At 56.9% G+C, this 19761-nt stretch overlaps 4 protein-coding genes across 4 annotated transcripts; all 4 read left to right on the top strand.

The window, feature by feature from the left end:
- Positions 1–3841: 3841 nt before the first annotated feature.
- Positions 3842–7402, top strand: J3D65DRAFT_562156 (fungal-specific transcription factor domain-containing protein; the record flags this gene model as incomplete). Its single annotated transcript, XM_066797551.1, has 2 exons — positions 3842–7274; positions 7323–7402. The coding sequence occupies 2 exons, from the start codon at positions 3842–3844 to the stop codon at positions 7400–7402; spliced, it is 3513 nt and encodes a 1170-aa protein (XP_066650020.1).
- Positions 7403–9720: 2318 nt separating this feature from the next.
- J3D65DRAFT_642399 (chaperonin 10-like protein) lies at positions 9721–11666 on the top strand. Its single transcript, XM_066801987.1, has 3 exons — positions 9721–10399; positions 10468–10898; positions 10967–11666. Exons 1-3 carry the CDS (start codon positions 10183–10185, stop codon positions 11468–11470), a joined length of 1152 nt encoding a protein of 383 aa, XP_066650019.1. The 5' UTR covers positions 9721–10182; the 3' UTR covers positions 11471–11666.
- Positions 11667–11916: 250 nt separating this feature from the next.
- On the top strand, positions 11917–13663 carry J3D65DRAFT_642395 (ribonucleoside-diphosphate reductase-like protein subunit M2). Its single transcript, XM_066801986.1, has 4 exons — positions 11917–12038; positions 12106–12348; positions 12413–12746; positions 12797–13663. The coding sequence occupies exons 1-4, from the start codon at positions 12009–12011 to the stop codon at positions 13405–13407; spliced, it is 1218 nt and encodes a 405-aa protein (XP_066650018.1). The 5' UTR covers positions 11917–12008; the 3' UTR covers positions 13408–13663.
- A 161-nt stretch (positions 13664–13824) lies between these two features.
- On the top strand, positions 13825–17534 carry J3D65DRAFT_642391 (WD40-repeat-containing domain protein). Its single transcript, XM_066801985.1, has 6 exons — positions 13825–14208; positions 14262–14416; positions 14476–14633; positions 14813–15395; positions 15444–17022; positions 17044–17534. The coding sequence occupies exons 1-6, from the start codon at positions 14073–14075 to the stop codon at positions 17250–17252; spliced, it is 2820 nt and encodes a 939-aa protein (XP_066650017.1). The 5' UTR covers positions 13825–14072; the 3' UTR covers positions 17253–17534.
- Positions 17535–19761: the final 2227 nt, after the last annotated feature.

Below are 19761 nucleotides of genomic sequence, written 5' to 3'. Positions count from 1 at the left end.
TGCTGTTGGTTTCCCATGATATTGGAGAGACGGAGTTTGGTATGGGAAGGCGCTTCCGTCGTGCCACCCTGAGCCCTTTTTGAGTAGTCCGGAGCACATAGCCGGAGCACCGTTGTCGTGGGAATTAAGGGAGTCGAGCTTCTATGTGTTGCCGGGTCGGAGCAGCTCAAGGTGCTGCATAGGTTCACGAATGCTTAGTGGGCAGTCGAGAGAGTTTGAACCTGCGAGCATCAAGTTCGCCCACCCAGACTGCCGAGGATAAACTTCAATATGCAGAGCTGTCAATTCAACGGTAGCCATTGTTGGCTCCGCCTTTTCGAAGGCCAATTTGGATGATGGCAGTGTTCACAAGATTGGTGGTTTGCCCACGCATCACTCGTGAAGGGCGTGGCGGATTTTGAGGAAACGCAACCACAACGTCTGTCGTACGCTTCGTGCGCAAAGCGCCTGTGGGCACACGGGTTGGAAGATTACGTAGAGTTGAGACATTGTCCGAAGCGACTTTTCCTAGCGCAGCAGACTATCCAGGTCGGTCTACAAGTCCAGATGAGGCGTTGCAATATCAGAATCGCTCGAGGCAGCCCAGGGCGGCAACGACTTTGTTGGATAAGCATGGGTAATAATGGCATTGCAGCGAACGCCCCGGTTCTCTTGTCGACAACAGGTCGACGGCGGGCTGAACTACTGGAAATCCATTTGAAAAAGCTGCCTCGTGATGCACGGCGCTTGAGGGCTCGAGTCTGATCGGCTGAAACCGGCTTACGCGCAGCAGCATACTCGCACAACTGAAGCATAGGAACGAAGACACGGCAGCAGCGCGCGAGCAGCGTTACAGGCGGCCAATCAGACGGGCCATGATTGATTTTTGGGAGTTTTTCCGACCTTTTCTTCGTCCTCCGCGAAATAGAGTTTTTGGGCGTGCAACAGAGGTTCGTAAACAATCAATTGCAAGTTTGCAGCGAGGCAACCGTGACGGCCGGCAGCACACGCCGTCCAGTGGCACCTGGGTGGCGGTCGGGATGTGATTTCCAGCGTGGCACTGGTTCCTGGCAAGGCGGCGCTGCAGTTGGGTGCAATTGGGATTTATATGTCGACAGGAGCTGGCCTGAGGCATTGAGTTGCGATTGGGCATTCCGACGATAGCGTTTGGAAACGAGGGAAGGTCGAAGCCGATGGCAGAGCGGCGAGGCCTGGTTGGACGTCGGGCCATCAGCGTCCAAAATGGACGTGACTCCGAGTACAGTGGAGCGGAAGAGGTTACCCAGGAGCGACGCGGCAGGCAGGGTGAGTGAGCATCTCGGCCTCTTGGGCTGACAAACGGCTTCTTCACAGAGGGCGAGTCGGCAACGATACGAGCGTCTCAAACGAGTAGGTGGGGCCTCGGAGAGGTTTCGTTGGTGTGTACGTACTGTATCCATAGCTATGTATGTATCGACCCTATCTGATGGACCCACAAGACAGACATGACGTGATGAGGCATGTTGGTTTCAGCACCCTGGCAACAGCTGCAATGACCTGACGTGCAGCAGAGCAGCAGCAGTTGAGAGCAGTTGATGATGCAGGCGAGGCTTGCAAGATGGAGAGGCTGCATCGAGGAGGTTCCCCGTTGTATCCTGATTTGAAGCGGGTCGAGCAGCAGCGCTACTGCACGACTGACTCTTTTCAAGAGGACGTCGACTGATGGCGGCAAACCCTGATCTGCGAGCTGCGCATGAACTGCCTGGCTCCAGGTCGACGTCAAGGCACGGCTAGGCCTATCGAGTAGAGCCGGGGCTTGGCCTACAGCGAGGCGGCTTATACCAGAGCAGAGAGTTGTGGGATGGACGCAGGGAGGCTGGCAAGACTGTACTGTAGTGGGCAAGCAAGGCGAGAGGCAGGGCAGTGCAGCGCAGCGCAGCGCAGCGCAGCAGAGCTCGTGCTAGACTAGGCCGGACTGGACTGGACTGGACTGGGTGGTCTCTTGAATGGATGCCATGGATGTCGGATCCTTGCGCCATTTTTCCGGCCGGCGGTCATGTGCGGCGTCGACATGCGTAATGACGGCCCACAGCAAAGGGGAACAAGAGAGGTGTTGAACTGCGAGCAGAACTGCCTCGGCCGTTTCTCCCGTGAAGCCCAGGTCAAGACGTGTCTCGAGGGCTTGGCGAGGCGCCGTTTCTGCAACGTCGCGACAGACTTCACGTCACGAATCAGGTCCTGTCCGTGTGGCGATGCGACGGTTGGTGTCAACACGTACGTCGTCAACACCAAATGTCGCTCACCTCACCTCACCTCGCAACGACCGGTCCCAGTTGCAGTTGCAGTCCGGTTCTAGTTCCCGTCCTCATGCCCCCGGCCGGTCCAGCTCAGCGCGCGCGCCACTTGGTGCGCCGGGCGGCCAATTCCGGGGTAAAGTCACGAGGGGCGGAGAGTGGCCAGTTGCAGCAAAAAACCCGGTCTCTGTATTTTTACCCCAGAATCCGCCATATTTGCCTCTCTCTCTCTGCGCCGTCGCCCGTCGGTCCCTTCAGCCTTCAGGCACATGGCCGCCCTCGCCCTCGCCCTCGCCCTCGCCCTCGCCGTCGGTGGCTTGCGCTCGCGGCCTGCTGAACGGGGAATCCACGCTCGACGTCGGAAAAGCTGATGGCTTCCCATGTCCGATGTAGACGGACGGCGAGGCTGCCATCGGCGGCGGCTTGGTCGTCGACTACCTCGATGCATGCTCGACGGGCGGGAAATAGCTTGCAGAGCTTTTGTGGACCTGGAGCCGGGGGCGAAGGCACAGGAACGGCTTGCCTCATGTCAGAAAGGTAGCAGCTCGTCGGCCAGCGCTCCCTGCAACTGGGGCACCACCGGCGAGCGCAAGCACCCGAGGGCGGATGGGCGTGCAGCGCAACCCTGTCGCGGGCTGGCATGATGCGTCTCCCGGTGCCAATTGACTAAGTAGACGTGCAGTCCGCCAGAGCGAGTGAGACGTCCATCCCATCGCTCTTCTCAGTCAGTCCCGCGCCAATATTTCGACCTGCCCTTCTGCTCAATCACTTAGCACGTCGGGCCTTGATTGGTGCCGAGCCCGTTCATTCCACCATCGACAACCTGCGCGGGTAGGCCGGAGGTTAAGTGCGAGCAAAAGTCTACCTACTACCTTGCCTTGCCTTACCTTACCTTACTCTAGCAGAGGCCCACCTGACTACCTTACTCTTACCTGCTTGGCTCAGACGGGTCGCGCGTACCCGTCCGTCAGGTCCACCACCACCACCACAACCACCACCTCTTCTCTGCTCTATACCATAACCACCCGACGACAACCACGTCCAACGAGTCCCTCCGCGCGCCCCCGCGCTGCCTTGCTCTGCTCTACCACTCCGCCGCCGCCGCCCATTGTCCGCCGCGCGCCACCAGCCTAGCTCCCAAGAGCCCCGCCGTCCCCATCGACTCGGCCTTGACAGCTGCTCGCTACCCTTAACTCCGCCTCGCTCGAGTCACGCCCGCCTCGACGTCGACCAGCTTCGACACCACCACGCTCCTCTGCAAAGGTACCCTCCGCCCTCGTTTCCCTCTGCATTGATCCTCCAACTGACTTGGTCGCCATGCCGCCAGTCGCAGCCATCCTGTTGGCCTCGCTCCACCCCACAGCCCTCGCTCCCGCCTGCGCGAGCCGCCCTCAGCCTGCTCGCTGCCTCGTACTCTTGCTTTCGCCGCCCACACTCTCTTTCAAGTCGACCTGGCCGCCCAAGGCACCTCTTGCGGCCTGCATTGCCATTGGATGCTCCCGGACGCACCGCTGGCGATTGACTCTTTGACTGGCCTGCTACACTCGTCTCCACAATAACCACACCAGTCCCTCTGAGCTACCCGAAAAATGGCAGCCCCTGGGACCATTGACGGTGCAAATGGTGCCGCCGATGTTCCTCTGGACTTGAAGGGTAAGCTCCGCTTGCGCGACGCTCTGCGTTTGACGTCTACTTTGCTGACCCGCCATTGTTCCTCGCCAGCTTCCACCCCACCAGTCAACCCCGAAGCCTCGCAGGCTCCTCCCACTGCGTCATTTCCCCCTCCCAAAACCGACAAGCCACGGCCTCATGTCTGCAACACCTGTGGTCGTTCATTTGCGAGACTGGAGCACCTCAAGCGTCACGAGCGTTCCCACACCAAGGAGAAACCATTCGAGTGCCCCCAGTGCTCGAGATGCTTTGCGAGACGGGATCTCCTCCTCAGGCACCAACAGAAATTGCACCAGGCTGGAGCGGCGTCGTCGAGGCCGAGAAACGGTCGTCGTGAGAGCACTACCGGGCTGCCCACACACGCCACGAACAACAAGGTGCGGAAAAGCTCCATTGCCAGCAATGCGAGCGTCGGCATTGGAGGTGCTCCTCCGGCGAGGCCGAGAGCCAACACCATCAGCCACGTTGATGGCTCTGCGCTGAACAGTTTCCTTGCGGCCCAAACTACCACCACTCCGGCTGCCAGAGGACCAGGCATGCCAATGGGCCACAGCCATCACCCAAGTCTCTCCGGTTTCCCAGGGTCCCACAACTTTGAGTTTGGGAGGATGCAGCCCCCGATGGAACAAAATGGACATACACCCCACGGATTGCCCAAGATTGACACCCACCTTGGAGTTGGCCTCGGCGGCGGCCTGCGGACCGCTCCGATCCCGGGGATAGACCACGTAATGGACTTGGACAAGCTGTTTGCGGGCTCCACCGTGAACCCGGCACAGCTCCACTTTAGTGGAGCTCTGGGTGCTCAAATGTCTCCCTTTTCTCAGTTCCACCCGCTGAGCGCCAACACTGGGTTTGAGGACGAGGAGTTTGACTGGATGGCTGGTCTCGAAAGTTCATTGAACCTCGACGCAGGCCCCAGCGAGGCTGCCGTGGACGAGTCTTCGCCGTCAGCAATCAGCACTGCTAGCCAGAGTGGGTTCAGCGAAATCATGGTCGACGGGTCTAACCGCGACGCTTCGACGTCCAGCGTGTGGGGGAACTCGCTCAACGCCAGCTCCATGATTGATACCAGTTCGGCCCAGATGGACGCCATGAACGCCGTGTTCCCCGAGTTCATGGACCCACTCCACACCGTCTCTCCCAAGCAACTCCAAGATCCAAACAATCAACGCGACGTTTATTTCTCGTCCCCACCGCCGATACATGCCATGAGTCCAACAACAGGCGCCATTCCGGGCATGTCCAATAATTACTTCCACGGGACGAAGACGTTCAATTCTGATAGCACAAGTATAGCTTCCTCCTCAGTTAACGGCAGTGCTCGACAAAGCTCGGTGACCTCCGTATCAACTGATTCAATCACTGATGCCACTCGCCAGTCCCTCCTCATGAGCCTTTCGCAGGCGATGAATTGCAGTCCCATTCAGCGTAAATACTCGCACCCGGCAATCAGTTCACCCTTGTCGCCTGGCGTCAGCTCCATGTCACAACTTCCCGCGCTACCAAGCACTGGCGATTTGCAACGTTTCGTCAATGCCTACATACAATACTTTCATCCGCACCTGCCGTTCCTGCACATTCCAACCCTGTCGTTCGATTCCCCTTTGCACTTGGGCAACGCTCGCGCGTCGACATTTGGTCAAGGAGGCACCATTGGTGGGGGAGAGTGCTTGATTTTGGCAATGGCTGCCATTGGTGCGCTGTACGAGTATGAGCCCGCGGCTGGAAAGGAGTTGTTCGAGGCTGCCAAAAAGATGATTCTTTTCTACCTCGAGGAGCGCCGACGAGCGGATCTCGCCGCTGCTGTCAACGGGCTCAATCCGATGCATGACGCATTCAGTCACACAACGCCACTATGGCTTGTGCAGTCGATGCTTCTCAACCTCATCTACGGGCACCAGTGTGGCGACAAACAAGCCAATGACGTTGCCTACACTCATTGCGCTGCCCTGGTCAGCCTCGCAAAGGCGGCCAACCTGGATCAACCCCTTGAAGATCCATTCACAGGCCTGTCGCCGCGTAACGACGGAAGTGGCGAGCACGATATTCACATGGGAGAGGACGGAATGCCGGTTGATGCGTGGATGAGTGGAGATGACCATGCCCACTGGATCCGATGGAAAACTCAGGAGGAGCGAAAACGGACCCTGTACGCCGTGTTTGTTTTGTCCAGTCTTACCGTCACAGCCTACAACCACGCGCCTCGAATCCTCAATTCAGAACTTCATCTCGACTTGCCGTGCGAAGAAAACTTGTGGGCTGCCGAAAGTGCTCAGTCTTGGGCCGGATTGGGGGGCCCGCAGATTGCGAGCCAAAAGGGCACAGCCTTTGCAGACGCACTTACCATCCTGCTCACAGCGAGCGACAGGCAGCGCAAATGGGGCGAGCGGGATGGCGTCCTGGAAAGCTTACTGAAGCCGAGCACGTTTGGCTGCTACGTTTTGATCAACGCCCTTCACGTCTACATTTGGGAAACTCGGCAAAGGCACAATGGAAGGCAATGGTCAACAGCGGAAACCGAGCAGATGCACAACCAGATCGAGCCTGCTCTCAAAGCATGGCAAAGTGCGTGGAGGGCGAACCCTCACCACAGTTTGGAACGCCCAAATCCTTACGGTCCGCTCCCCGCCGACAGCATCCCGCTCCTCGACCTGGCATATGTCCGCCTCTTTGTCAGCCTAGCGAGATCGAAAGAACGGTTCTGGGCGCGGGACTTTGATGCAATGGCCGAGGAGCTCGCTCGCGGCGACGAAATTATTCAGCACGCCGAGACTGATTCCGATGGTTCGTCAGACTCGAACGCCAATCCCAGTGTGCCACAAAGGGACTCGCCCGGAGAAATCATGGTCAACTTTGGCGAGCCGAACGACATGTCCAATGGTTTCTCTTCCGCCAAGTCAACCAAGCGGGAGCGTCATCTCCGCAAAGCTGCCTTCTACGCTGCAGACTCGCTGTCCATGTCTGATAAGCTGGGGGTAACATTTGCGGACTTTACGTCTCGGGAGCTCCCCATTCAGTCGGCCATGTGCACGTTTGACTGCGCCCAGGTTTTGGCGGAATGGGTCGCAACAGTTCAGGAGCGCGTCGGTCGGTACATGGGCATTCTGGGCAAGACGGAAATCGATCTCACCCAGGTGCCTGCGATCATGCTGTTAGAAGACGAGGATATTAAGCTGTTGCAAAAAATCGGCGACATTGTCAGCAACGCTGAGATCAAAATCACGCTGGATGGAAGGAATTTAGGATCCCCAACCATGCTCGGCATGCCGTCGTTGGCCAACTTTGGTTTTGGAAGCAAACTCTTGCTCGTGACGGCCTACATGATGGAGAGGTCCGCGGTTTGGCCAGGTTTGTTCTCCGTCCCGGGTACAATAAACAAGTCTAATGCGAAAACAGTGACCCACGTTATGGCTCGCGCCCTCGAGTCCCACGCCAACCATGTGCACCAAAGGGCGGAAGCTTCCATAGCGTCCTGATCTTTTGCGCCCTTTGAATTGAATGCGACAAACTACTCCCTTTGCTTGGCGAATACCGACCCAACAACGAAATGAGTGGCAAGGTTTCAGCTCGACACGTAACGGAATTTTAATGCGCCCCACGACGAACGACCAACGAAAACGCGGATCATGTATTGAGAAAGTGTGATACCCAACCAAGCTCGAGGCGAGGCGCGCGCCGTTGCAAACAGCAGAATAAAAAAGCCTCGAACAACCATTGCTTCATCATCATCATTTGATCGGACACGGAGAGAAAAGGAAAAAAAGTCCCGTCATCCACATCTCCCACCAAAGTGTGTACATGTCGTCGTCGTCGTCGTCGTCGTCGGCGGTCGCGTATGGGGAGGACGGAAAAAGAAGATGCTACCTACAGTTAGGTTTTCAGGAACGTGCCGCGGTTTCTACGATGGTACAGCAGGGCAGCCCAGATGCCGTATGTATCCACTGGGATTGATTGATTGATTGAGTGCTCGTTACAGGCGCCGCGGATGCTGTTTTTTTTTTTTTTTTTTTTTGTTCTTCGTTCCGTTCTTCGTTCTGATCTTCGTTCCCTCGGTCGTCGTCCTTGTCGTACAGTCAGCTCCGCGCGAACGAGCGAGCGAGCGAGCGAGCGAGCGCTCCGTCGGTCGCTCATCTTTTCCCTTTCTTTCGTTCTCTCTTTCTTTCTTTCCGGGAGGCTTCCTCTTTTCTTCCCACTTTCTTCTCATCCCCTTCTCCCTTTTTCTCCTTTGCGTTCGCCTTCTCTTCCTTGTTGCATATTTGAGGGATGAGGGGTGGGATGGATCATCCCCCTTTTCTTCTTGCGTGCGGGGGCTGGATCGGATCGGATCGGATCGTGGGTTCGTTTGTTGGCGTGGCGTGGCGTGGTAGGCGGGCGGAGTCTAGTCAGTCTGTCTGTCAGTCAGTTTGCCTGTCTGTCTGTCTCGTCCTGTTGGTTGGTTGGTTGGTTGGTTGGTCGTCATATATATATATGACTCGCACGTCGCCGCCGCCGCTGCTGCTGTAGCTCGCTCGCTCGCTCGCTTTATTTTTTCCTTTTACATATACACGTGTATAGCGAACGAGCGAACGAGCGAGTGGGTCGTGTAGGCGTGTAGGCGAAGGTGGAAATGAACGAAAAATGTTATGCATTATTCCGCCAGCCAGCTAGTGGCCCCCTGCATTGAAGTTTCAGGTTTTGGTGTGCGAGATACTACTCTGCTGCTGCTGCTGGTGTTGTTGTCGGGACGTGCTGGCGGGGAGCCGTGTGCGTGCGTATGAGTGTACCTTCCCTCCTACACTCCTACGCTCCAACACCCACCTCACCTTACCTTACCCCCTTGGTTGTTTCCGCCGTAAGTGGGTGGGTGGTCGACGCTGCGCAGTCGGTCATGTGTGTGCTACAACACAACACGACCACCACGCTTTCTTGCCTGCCTATACCTATAGTGCAGCGTGCGGGCGAGGGTTGTGGGTACGTCGTCATCATTCGTCCTGGTTTCCTCGTCTTATCTCTACCCCTCGTCCTTTGCATTTCCCCATCCCCTCTCCCGTTCTATCCTCTCACTGTCCTCTTTCTCCTCGTCCATGTCTTTCTTCGATGGTAGGCAGGGTAGGCTGCTCGTCTGGTTGAGCCGTGCTGGCGGATACATATGGACGGATGGACGGATGGAAAGGGGCTGGGCTGATCGTGGATGGTGATTTGTAGGCGTACGTACGTACGTCTTTCCTGTGTGGTATGGCTTGGTATGGCAAGAGAGAAAAGGGAGAGGAAGGGAGGGAGAGCGGGAGTGAGTTGTCAGCGCTTCATGACGGCTGGATGGCTGCGTGGGTACGCAGCGGTGGAGGTTACCGCGTCAAAAAGTTGGCGACTCTCATTTTTGCACAGACAGACTGGCAAATTGATTGACTGGCTGGTTGGCTTATGCGTAGGGAGGAGGCTGTTAGGGCGGAACAAGCACTTCTACTTTTCTTCTTCGTTTTGTCTCGTGGCGTCTGCCTGCTGCTGCTGTCTTCTACATTACTACCGTGTTGTGTCTTGCCGCATCATGGCATACCCGACTCCTAGATGCTGACCTAAGTTCTCCTTCTAGGAGGGTGCTCTGCTGGACAGGGGCAGTGGGGCAGTGGAGCAGACAAGTATGTGTGGTGGTTGTCCTGGAACTGATGATGTGTCGTCCGTTAGTGGTAGTTTTGTTATCGTTGTTGGTGGGATGATGACGGGTCTCTGAGAATTCCCCCAAACCGCCTAATTGTGCGTATCAGCAAAATCTAGAGAAGATGGTCGGCATCGTCGCCAGCACCGAGACGAACGCAACATCAAAACCCGCAGCCTCTCGACACGTCAAATCTTCAGGATTAAGCAGTCGGTCAGTCCTACAGCATCCACGCCAACGCAACTAGTTTGCAAAGCTCCACACAGACTCCCTCCCGCCCATCACAGCCGCGTTCCAGTCCCCGCAGCAACGGTGAGCCTACCCGACCGCTAGCCAGCTTCGCCCTTCATCGGGTCTGGGGTGGTCGCGTTCGAGGAAGAAGTGACCCCGCGCTGGAACAGGACGAGGAGGGAGATGGCGCGGGGTTGCCGACGGCACGGGACGAGTCGCGGGAAAGGAACAACGTCTGCTGCAGCTATCTTTCTAGCCGTTCGGTAAAGACGTACGTATATCAATGCAGCGCCGAGTCACCGTGACCTTTCTAGAAGAGTCGACTCGAATCGTTGACCCAGCCACATTCACGCCGCGTCTTTCCACTGAGCTGAAATCCGAGAGTAAAGGGCCATGGCAGAGCCAATTTCTACCCGCGCAATCGTGTGCCGCAAGCCGATTGGCGACGGTGAGGGCTGGCAGATGGAGACGGTGCGGCTGCGCGAGATAGAAGACGACGAGCTGGTGGTGAGGATCGTCGCGTCGGGCATCTGCCATACGGACGTGACGTTTGGGAGTCTGACCGTGGGCACGCCCTTCACTCACTATCCGTCAGTCAAGGGCCACGAAGGTGAGTGCCGACGCATGGGAGACGAGCAGCGGACGGCGACTAATGGCTTTTTTTTTTAAAAAAAAAAGGGTCTGGCTATGTCGAGCGTGTTGGCCCCAAGGTCACGGTGGCACAGCCCGGCGACCCGGTGCTGCTCTCGTACGCCTTCTGCGAGACGTGTGCAATCTGTAAGGCAGGCCATCCAGCGCACTGCGTCGTGTCGACTCCGATGAACTTTCTCGGGTACGACGCGTTCTTCTCAGAGGACAACGCGAGCGAGACGCCAGACCTGCGAGGCGGCTTCTTCTCGCAGTCGAGCTTTGCCAATTGGACCATTGTCAAGCAGCATTCGGTGGTCAATGTCAAGGGCACCGTGTCTGATGCCGACTTGCGGGTTCTGGCGCCGCTCGGATGCGGCATCCAGACAGGGAGCGCAAGCATCGTACATCTCACGCGCCCCGGGCCGAACGACTCTGTCCTGGTCCTGGGACTCGGCGGCGTAGGGCTGAGCGCAATCATGGTATGAAGATTTCTTGGGTTCCTATGTTTCTTTTGACCTGGAGCACGCACGTGGCTGAGAGACAACAGGGTGCAAAGTTGCAGGGATGCACGACGATCATCGGCGTCGACCGCCTGGATTCGCGTCTGCGCGTAGCGAGGGAGCTGGGCGCGACGCACACCATCGACACGTCCAATATGGACAATCTGGACGAGCTTGTCAAGCAAGTCCAAGCCCTGACGGACGGGTATGGCGCGGCCGTGACGATTGAGGCGACCGGTGCCATGGCCATCATCAGAAAAGGCCTCGCCATGACGCGTTTTGCAGGCAAGTACGTGCAGGTTGGCGTCGCGCCCTTTGGCGAAGAATTGAGCTTCGAAGTATTCCCCCACATGACGAGTGGCAGACACATTATTGGGACTGTCGAGGGAGATGCCACCCCTTCAGAGTTTGTGCCGAAGATGGTCGCGTGGTTCAAGGGGGGCAGGTTTCCGGTAGACAAGCTCGTTCGGTTGTACAGGGCGGAGGAGTGGCACGAGGCAGTCCGTGATATGGAGCTGGGCAAGACTGTCAAGGCGGTCATAACGTGGTAGCGTGGTTTGCGGTGGGCCTTGGCTAGCTGGTGAGTGGTGACAGCTGTTGTGAGTCGCGGTGGGGTCTGTATTTTGGTTCTGACCAAATTCAACCATGGTTCTCGTCGGAGGCTGGCGTCACAGTGAGATGAATTGGATGTTGTGATGACAGACAGCGGCTGGGAGACGCGTCTCAACGCGTCGAGGCACAGTACCGTAGCTAAGACTGGGTCCGGGGGTCGGATGTACGGAATGGGCACAGCGTCGATGCGTCAGGTCTGGCTCCGTGGTCGGGCGGTTGATGCCTGGGCGAGCGGCATCGCGGTGGTCAGGGCGGGCGGTTGAGGGCCTGTGAGTGGAGGGAGACTGTTTTGCTCCCCCGACGCGTTGTCGATGACGCTAGCGCGTCGCCAAGCGAGAATCTTCCCATAAAGCCGCCCGCGCTTCCTCTTCCTCTTTACCCATCCGCCATCCTCATCCAGCATCCTCATTCCACGTCAATTCACCCCTCTCTGCCTCGAATCTGCACCTTGCTTCACTCGCATCCAGACGTCTCGTCATGTCTGCTCAGGTCACCCCCTCCAAGAAGGTTCGCCGCCGCCCCTTCAGCCCCAAGACGCGTCCAATTCGACTCGATGCTAATGGCCATTTTGCAGGCTGCCGCTGCAGTCGAGGCTCTCAACATGAACGACTCGACCCCCAAGAAGCTCGACTTCTCTGAAGACTACGACGACTCGGTCGCCCGTCCCATCGTCGGCATCCCCGACCTCGAAGACCTGCCCGAGGACAATGAAGAACACCCCAGCGTGGCGCCCACAATCAAGAAGGACGAGGTCCACGAGCCTTTGCTCCAGGAGAACCCGCACCGTTTCGTGCTGTTCCCCATCAAGTACCACGAGGTTCGTGTTTCGACGCGTCGACGCGTAAAGTGGGACGCGAAAACTCGGGCTAACATCGCTACAGATCTGGCAAATGTACAAGAAGGCCGAGGCCTCGTTCTGGACCGCCGAGGAGATCGACCTGTCCAAGGACCTTCACGACTGGAACAAGCGTCTGAACGACGATGAGCGCTTCTTCATCTCCCACGTTCTCGCCTTCTTTGCCGCGTCTGACGGCATTGTCAACGAGAACTTGGTCGAGCGTTTCAGCTCCGAGGTGCAGATTCCCGAGGCTCGATGCTTCTACGGTTTCCAGATTATGATGGAGAACATCCACTCGGAAACCTACTCGCTCTTGATCGACACATACATTAGCGAGCCCAAGCAGCGCAACTACCTCTTCAACGCCATTGACAACAGTATGTGCCATCAATTGTACTGTCCTGCTCGTCTTACTGACGCGTCCTAGTTCCTTGCATCAAGAAGAAGGCCGACTGGGCTCTCCGCTGGATCTGTGACAAGAACTCAACCTTCGCATCCCGTCTGATTGCCTTTGCCGCCGTCGAGGGCATCTTCTTCAGCGGCTCCTTCGCGTCCATCTTCTGGCTCAAGAAGCGTGGCCTGATGCCTGGTCTCACCTTCTCCAACGAGCTCATCTCTCGCGACGAGGGAATGCACACCGACTTTGCTTGCTTGCTCTTCTCTCATATCAAGTCGAAGCCTTCGCCCGAGGCCGTTCAGAAGATCATCATCGAGGCCGTCGAGATTGAGCAAGAGTTCCTCACTGATGCTCTCCCCGTTGCCCTGCTCGGCATGAACTCCGGCCTCATGTGCCAGTACATTGAGTTTGTCGCCGACCGCCTGCTGGTGGCGCTTGGCAACAAGAAGTACTACAACTCGACCAACCCCTTCGACTTCATGGAGAACATTTCGCTCAACGGCAAGACCAACTTCTTCGAGAAGCGGGTTGGTGACTACCAAAAGGCCGGTGTCATGGAGAAGAGCAACAAGAAGCCCGAGACGTCGAACGGCGCTCCGGCCACCATGTCGGGTGACTTTGCCTTCGACGAGGACTTTTGAGCGACTCGCCATTCTCTTTCAACCAATGACGACGTATTGTACAGTAGGCGGCTTACTCTCCACTTGGATTGTGGCGTTTGTTTCCTTCTAGTGGGCAAGCGTAGCACATGATGCGCGCTGGAGCATTTGTTGTATTTCACGGACACGGCGTTTTCGGACTAGGGTGGGGAACACTGGACGGGCATGATCCATTGGAGTAACAGATTCCGGACGATGAGGCTATACGTAGATACCAATTGAGCAGACGTGACCACTACGAGACCACGTGCCGTGCGGATTGCAGCCTAGAGGTGGAATGGATGATGGGTGATGGATGATGGTGAGGTGTTCCCGTCGGATCGATCCTCCGTGCTGCCAAGCGACGGACGTCACCCGGCGCAACCGGACTCTGGACGTGTACGATCATCGCCCTCCGCAAGGCAACCTGGAATTAGCTTTCATTTAACACAAGACAGGAACCATCACCACCCTTGCCGCCTTTCCTCACGATCATACTCCAGATGATGCCACCGCTCCTCCTTCTCTCCACCTGTCCGCTGCACGCCGGTCTGCGCTCGCCCTACTGAAACATCCTCGGCGGTCAATTCGCTCGCGCATCATGACCCTGGGGCCCCGACGCTGCCCCTCAGAGCATCTCCCGAGACCACACAGGCCACGCCTTCAACATGTCCGACGCACTGCCCAAGATCCGTGTTACGGATACGCATAGTCGCGAATACGCCCCCTTGAGCGCCGCTCCGGCCGAGTCGCCGCTTGACAATGCTTTCGACGATGGGGGTCGCATTACACCGGCAAGCTCGAGTACGAGAGGGAGCTTGATTTTGGCTGAGAACCCAGACTAACTCGACCACTAGCCCGATCACTGTCGAGCGGAAACATGTCCCAGTCAAACACTTCCAAGGACCAAGTCTCCACAGGCACCCGCCCTTCGAAAGAGCAACCGCCGGCCGACAAGGACGAGGGAATCGCCATGGTTGAATCGCAGGCACCCATAGATCCTCTCTCGCAGGCATGTCGCCATCGCTACCCCACTCTTCAGCCTCCGTCCTCTAACCCGCTCCAATGCAGCAAATATTCAAGCGTACAAACACCCAGACCGACGTTCTGCAAAAGTTTCGCTCCGCGACTGAAGACGCGGCCAACGCGACGACCGACAACGCGGCTAGTCCCAAAACCTCGAGAGAAGTGAACAAGAGCGATGCCGCGTCTTTGGCTCCTTCGAAAAAGTAAGCTCGCATTGATCTCCCGCCGCTTATTTATAGCGCGTCTCTGTTCGGTTGGATCCACATTTAAGGCAGAGTCGGGAGTTGAAGCTTTGATTGTTCCCAATTACACTAGTCATGCAAACGTAAGCCGTACTGACGATCTGGTACCGACGCTGACGACTCCCTATTTGTCCAAGCAGGAAAGGAGTGTCATTTCTGAGTCGATTCATCGGCAATAAGAAGAAAGACGCTGCCTTCCAGATTGCCGACGATGACGCTTCGAGCGTATTCCGACCCGAAGGCATGGACGCTGAACTCTTCTCGCAACCCATCGACAACTTTGGATACAGCCCACGCCATCCGCAACCTCCACGTTATATCAAGATCCGGGCGAAGTTCAAGAAGGAAAAGGAGTTTGATCGTGTGTTCCTGGCGCAAGAACTACGCACAAAACCCCCTGGACAAGAGGATCAAAGACAAACCACGAGCGGAGGATCGGGAAGCGGCAACCCCCCGAGGCAGGCTTCGGACAACCCAGTGTGGGCTTTGGAATTTAGTAAGGATGGGAGATACCTCGCTGCGGGCGGACAGGACAAGGTTGTACGGGTATGGGCGGTAATTGCAAACCCAGAAGAGCGCGCAGCGCATGAGCAGGCCGAGGAGGTTGGCAACGGGTCTTTAGACGGCTCGGGATTGCATCTCAACGCACCTGTCTTCCAAAAGAAGACGTTTAGGGAATACAAGGGACACGAATCAACGATATTAGACTTGAGCTGGAGCAAGGTATGTGGGCCATGTTTTACGCATGCGACGGTTTTTTAACATTAGCAGAACAACTTCCTGCTCTCCTCTTCCATGGACAAGACAGTTCGCCTCTGGCACATCAGCAGGCCGGATTGCCTCTGTACGTTCAAGCACGCAGACTTTGTACCGTCGATCCAGTTTCACCCCAAGGACGACCGATTCTTCCTCGCCGGATCCCTGGACACGAAATTGAGGCTATGGAGTATCCCCGACAAGAGTGTGGCATTCTGGAACCAACTTCCAGAAATGATTACGGCGGTATCCTTCACGCCCGACGGCAAGACAGCTGTCGCCGGTACGCTCAACGGACTGTGCCTCTTTTACGACACGGACGGGTTGAAATATCAGACGCAATTACACGTCAAATCAAACCGCGGGAAGAATTCAAAAGGCAGCAAAATCACAGGCATCCAAGTAATGCAAACAACGCCAGGAGCAACAGCCGGGGAGGTCAAACTGCTAGTCTCGAGCAATGACTCCAGAATACGGCTATACAGTTTCCGGGACAAGGGACTGGAGATCAAATTTCGAGGTCAAGAAAACAACTACAGCCAAATACGAGCCTCGTTCAGTGATGACGCCAAGTACGTGATTTGTGGAAGTGAGGACCACAAAGCCTACATTTGGTCAACGGGCCCTACCGAAGGCGACAACAGAAACCAGAGACCCGTGGAAATGTTTGAAGCTCACAACTCAATCGCGACGTGCGCCATTATGGCCCCTACGAAGACGCGGCAACTCCTCAGTGGCTCCGAAGATCCCGTATACGACCTGTGTAATCCTCCGCCCGTGACTCTTGTCAGCCGCACCGAATCCGTATCTTCAAAGCCAAACTCGGAAAACGGAAGCGTCCAAGGAACCCCGAAAGCCAGCAATTTCAAACGAGCGCAGGAAACGCCAGCTTACATTGCGAGGTCGGCGCACACTGACGGTCAAATCATTGTGACTGCAGACTATACGGGATGCATCAAAGTGTTCCGCCAGGACTGCGCGTTCGTCAAGAGGAAAAATGCCCATGACAATTGGGACGCCGGCTCCGTCTTTTCTCGAAAGACTGTTGGGTCGGGCAAAAGCATGGGATTCAGCATCGGCGTACGCCGCAGCAACTCCACCAAGACACAGTCGAGTAATCGCAACAGGCGGGACTCGACAGCGACCACTGATACGCAACCTTCATCCGATCGCATACTTTCGTGGCGCCAGAATATAGCCGGCAGCGGCGCAAGCAGCATCAGGAATGGCAAGACGGGAGGCGGCCGAAGTGCGTCTCCCAACCGGTTCAGCATTGCTTCTGCGCGATCATCGCACGCTCGCATCGACAACGGCACTCCGCCGCCTCTGCCGAACCAGCACCATCACCACCACCTACACGAAAACGCCGCCGCCGCCCCCGCCAAGAAGCGCTCAGATTCCAACCTTCGTCCCCAAACTTCCGGCGGCGCTTTGGGTTCCCATTCGTCGCCGCAATCGCCTCAACCGTCACTGCCCGTCCCTCGATCGCAGCGATCGTCGACGAATCCGCACGGCGACGCCGTTCGCGAGGTCAACGGCAACCATCGGCAGGAAAACGTCCATCCCACGTGGAAGGGGCAGAAGCAGCAGCAGCAGCAGCAGCAGCAGCAGCAGCAGCAGCAGCAGCCGGCGCCGGCGCCGGCGCCGCATCCCAGCGCGAGCTTCGTCAGTCAGCTCAGCAGCGAGGCGGACAGCAGCGTCGAAGGCGAAGGCGACGCCGTTTTCTGTCGCGGCTGCGGCTGCAGGAAGTTCAACGCGAAGGCGTTGGATGCGGGGCATCGGCTCGTGTGCGCGCAGTGCGGCGCCGGGGCTACGTCAGCCTGAAGTATTGAGCTTGCGAAGGGCGGCGGCTGCGTCGAGGTGTCAGCAGCATAGGGGGAATGTCGGCTGCAGAGGGGAGAAAGGATTGCTGGAAAGCTGGCTTGACTCTGTTGGCCCGCTCAGGGCCTGCAGCGAAGCCACCACACGCAGAGCTACGCAGAACAGACGATAGTCGAGAAGCTAGATACCAGGCAAATACCTCTAAATCAACAATGCCTTCTCTCCTGCTGTTGCGATGACTCGGGTGCCTTGGAAATGCCGCCTGTGACATGTACTACCCGTGCGGATTTTGCACGCTGCTGCCGAAAAAAACTCATTAGGCTGGGCTTGTGTGTAGGGCTGTTGCTTGACGTGACGGGACCAGTCAGTCTGACAGACCGTCCGTCTGTCTGTTGTTCCTCTCGCCGGACGCTCAGCCCCTCCTGCTCAGAGCCAGAAAAGGAAAGGGAAAAATTGCAAAAAAGGGGGTGCAAGAGACCCAAACCCCACAGCTCCAGCGTACGAAAAAAGACGAAGCGAAAAACCCCAGCCAGGGCATTAACGCATAACGAAAAAGGGGATTCGTAAACAAAAACACCCCGTTCATTACCAACATGACACAGCTTGGAAAACAGGGGGGCATGCGAGCGGCGGACGGGGCTGGCTGGTCGTTGAGTGCTTTGAGAATGTGTGGAGGAGAGAGCTCGCGATGCGCACGCTGCCTCGTATAAGTGTAAACGGAGGGTGGTGTGGGTGGTGGAAATGATGCCTGGCGCGGCAGGCATGTGTGCATGCATGTGTCAGGGTGTGGTGGTGCTGGTGGTGGTGGTGCCTGACTAGAGCGCTTTGGGCTGGATAGGATGCGGTGTGATGTGATGGGATGGGATGGGATGGAGAGAAATTGGGCGAGTAACCCTGTACTATGGGATTATTGGTATAATGGGCGTTAGGAGATAGGGTAGGTGCTGGGGTATTATTGTGTAAGGAGGCTGTGGATATGCGTAGTTGAATTTAATGAAAGATGTAGAATGGGTGGTTACCGTGGTTAGTACGCTTTCTTTTCTGTAGGTGATATCCTCTATCGAGGTGTTTACCCCCCCCCTAGTTGACTACAGCATGGCCGTAAGCTATCATGCTACGCATAGCCTCTAGTTCATCGTGAAGATGGCATCACAACAACAAGTATAACGTGGATGCTGTCTGCTATCAAGCTTCAGTCTTCACATCCGCTGCTTTGCCCATATTCACGCCGCCCCTGACTGACTCCCACTCCAGCCCGACACAGCATGCGGCGGCCCTCGCCTTTTATCCTATCTACACCTTCACAGCATCCATATCGCGAGGACTTCAGCCAACTGAACTCACCCTCCATCACACATAGCCGCGAAGGTCTCGTTTCACATTTCCGTAGAGCTCGCTCCCGCAGCGACGGGCTGCGTGCCTGCGGCCAGGCTGCATCGCGACGTCCATCCCCTCGAGAGGTCCACTCTCATCGACTAGCCATGGCCTCGGTCAACCAGTTCACAAGGCTGAAGACCAACACACACGCCCTGCCAGCCGTCGCCGCAAATAGTTACAACATTGCGCAATCGCCGACCCTCGGTCCCAAAGAGAAGGGCGTCAGTTAGACTCAAAGACCGGCCCGCGAGCGCGAACCATAAAGCGCAAAGTAAGCGCGAAGGTGTGAGGGTGAGAAAGAGGACATGCTTATCGAAGCGTTGGTCACAGAGTCGAGTCGAGTCGCGGAGCCGCGGCGAAAGGCTGTACTCTGATGGTGCAGCAAGCCACCGAACTTGGTTACTGCAGCCACAGCACGCAACACACGCACAGACCAGACCAGACCGACCAGCTTGACTTGACTTTATGTGGGCTGACTGGCTGGCTGTCCCAAAAAGGAGAGAGAGCGAGGCAGATCAACACGAGTGGTGCGATTTAGTGTTCGAAACGTGTTTAGTCACGGCTCCGAGGCAGGCGGGAAGGGGGCCCAGGTAGCTAGCTAGCTCGCAAGCAAGCAAGCAATATGGATGGACAGGCACAGGGAGCTGGGCCGGGGACGCGGCTAAGTGCGCGTGTCCCGCTGTATCCTGGTGGGTTTGGGACCGGCCACCGGTCGAGAGCCGTGCAATAGGTGCTGCGTACTTGGATCAGGCAGGGGGTTTGCTGGTCAGTCGACTGTGCTGCGAGGTGGTGGCTGGCTGGCTGGCTGGGTGCTCGAGATGCTTGATGGGCTGGCTGGTGACTGGCTGGCGGGCGGCGAGCAGTGATTCGCGACGGTCCATGGCTGCGTTGAGAAGAGACTGTCGATTTTGCAGAGTGAAGTTACTGTAGTAAGGGTTGACTATTAGTGGTCTCGACGGACAGCCCGTCACTCTGGTAGTCGGCGATGAACCCAGTAAGCTGTACCTGCATACGGCGATCTAGAACGCACACCGCGAGCTCCAGCGAGACAGAAAGCTGGGTAAAGACGAAGAAAACACATGTGCAGCGTAAGGAGCGTGGTGAGTGTGCGGGTAAGGTGTGTTCAGTGCGCTGC

This window comes from Phyllosticta citribraziliensis (genome assembly GCF_038025025.1).
Source record: "Phyllosticta citribraziliensis strain CPC 17464 chromosome Unknown J3D65scaffold_16, whole genome shotgun sequence".
NCBI classification, from domain to species: Eukaryota; Fungi; Ascomycota; class Dothideomycetes; order Botryosphaeriales; family Phyllostictaceae; genus Phyllosticta; species Phyllosticta citribraziliensis.
This window is presented reverse-complemented; position numbering and strand designations above follow the sequence as displayed.

Coding starts and splice junctions, on each gene's coding strand:
- J3D65DRAFT_642399 (XM_066801987.1), top strand. CDS start 10,183: ATGGCAGAGCCAATTTCTACCCGCGCAATCGTGTGCCGCAAGCCGATT. Junction 10,400..10,467: donor GTCAGTCAAGGGCCACGAAG/GTGAGTGCCGAC, acceptor TAAAAAAAAAAG/GGTCTGGCTATGTCGAGCGT. Junction 10,899..10,966: donor TAGGGCTGAGCGCAATCATG/GTATGAAGATTT, acceptor GAGAGACAACAG/GGTGCAAAGTTGCAGGGATG.
- J3D65DRAFT_642395 (XM_066801986.1), top strand. CDS start 12,009: ATGTCTGCTCAGGTCACCCCCTCCAAGAAG. Junction 12,039..12,105: donor AGGTCACCCCCTCCAAGAAG/GTTCGCCGCCGC, acceptor GCCATTTTGCAG/GCTGCCGCTGCAGTCGAGGC. Junction 12,349..12,412: donor TCCCCATCAAGTACCACGAG/GTTCGTGTTTCG, acceptor ACATCGCTACAG/ATCTGGCAAATGTACAAGAA.
- J3D65DRAFT_642391 (XM_066801985.1), top strand. CDS start 14,073: ATGTCCGACGCACTGCCCAAGATCCGTGTTACGGATACGCATAGTCGC. Junction 14,209..14,261: donor CATTACACCGGCAAGCTCGA/GTACGAGAGGGA, acceptor CTCGACCACTAG/CCCGATCACTGTCGAGCGGA. Junction 14,417..14,475: donor CCATAGATCCTCTCTCGCAG/GCATGTCGCCAT, acceptor GCTCCAATGCAG/CAAATATTCAAGCGTACAAA.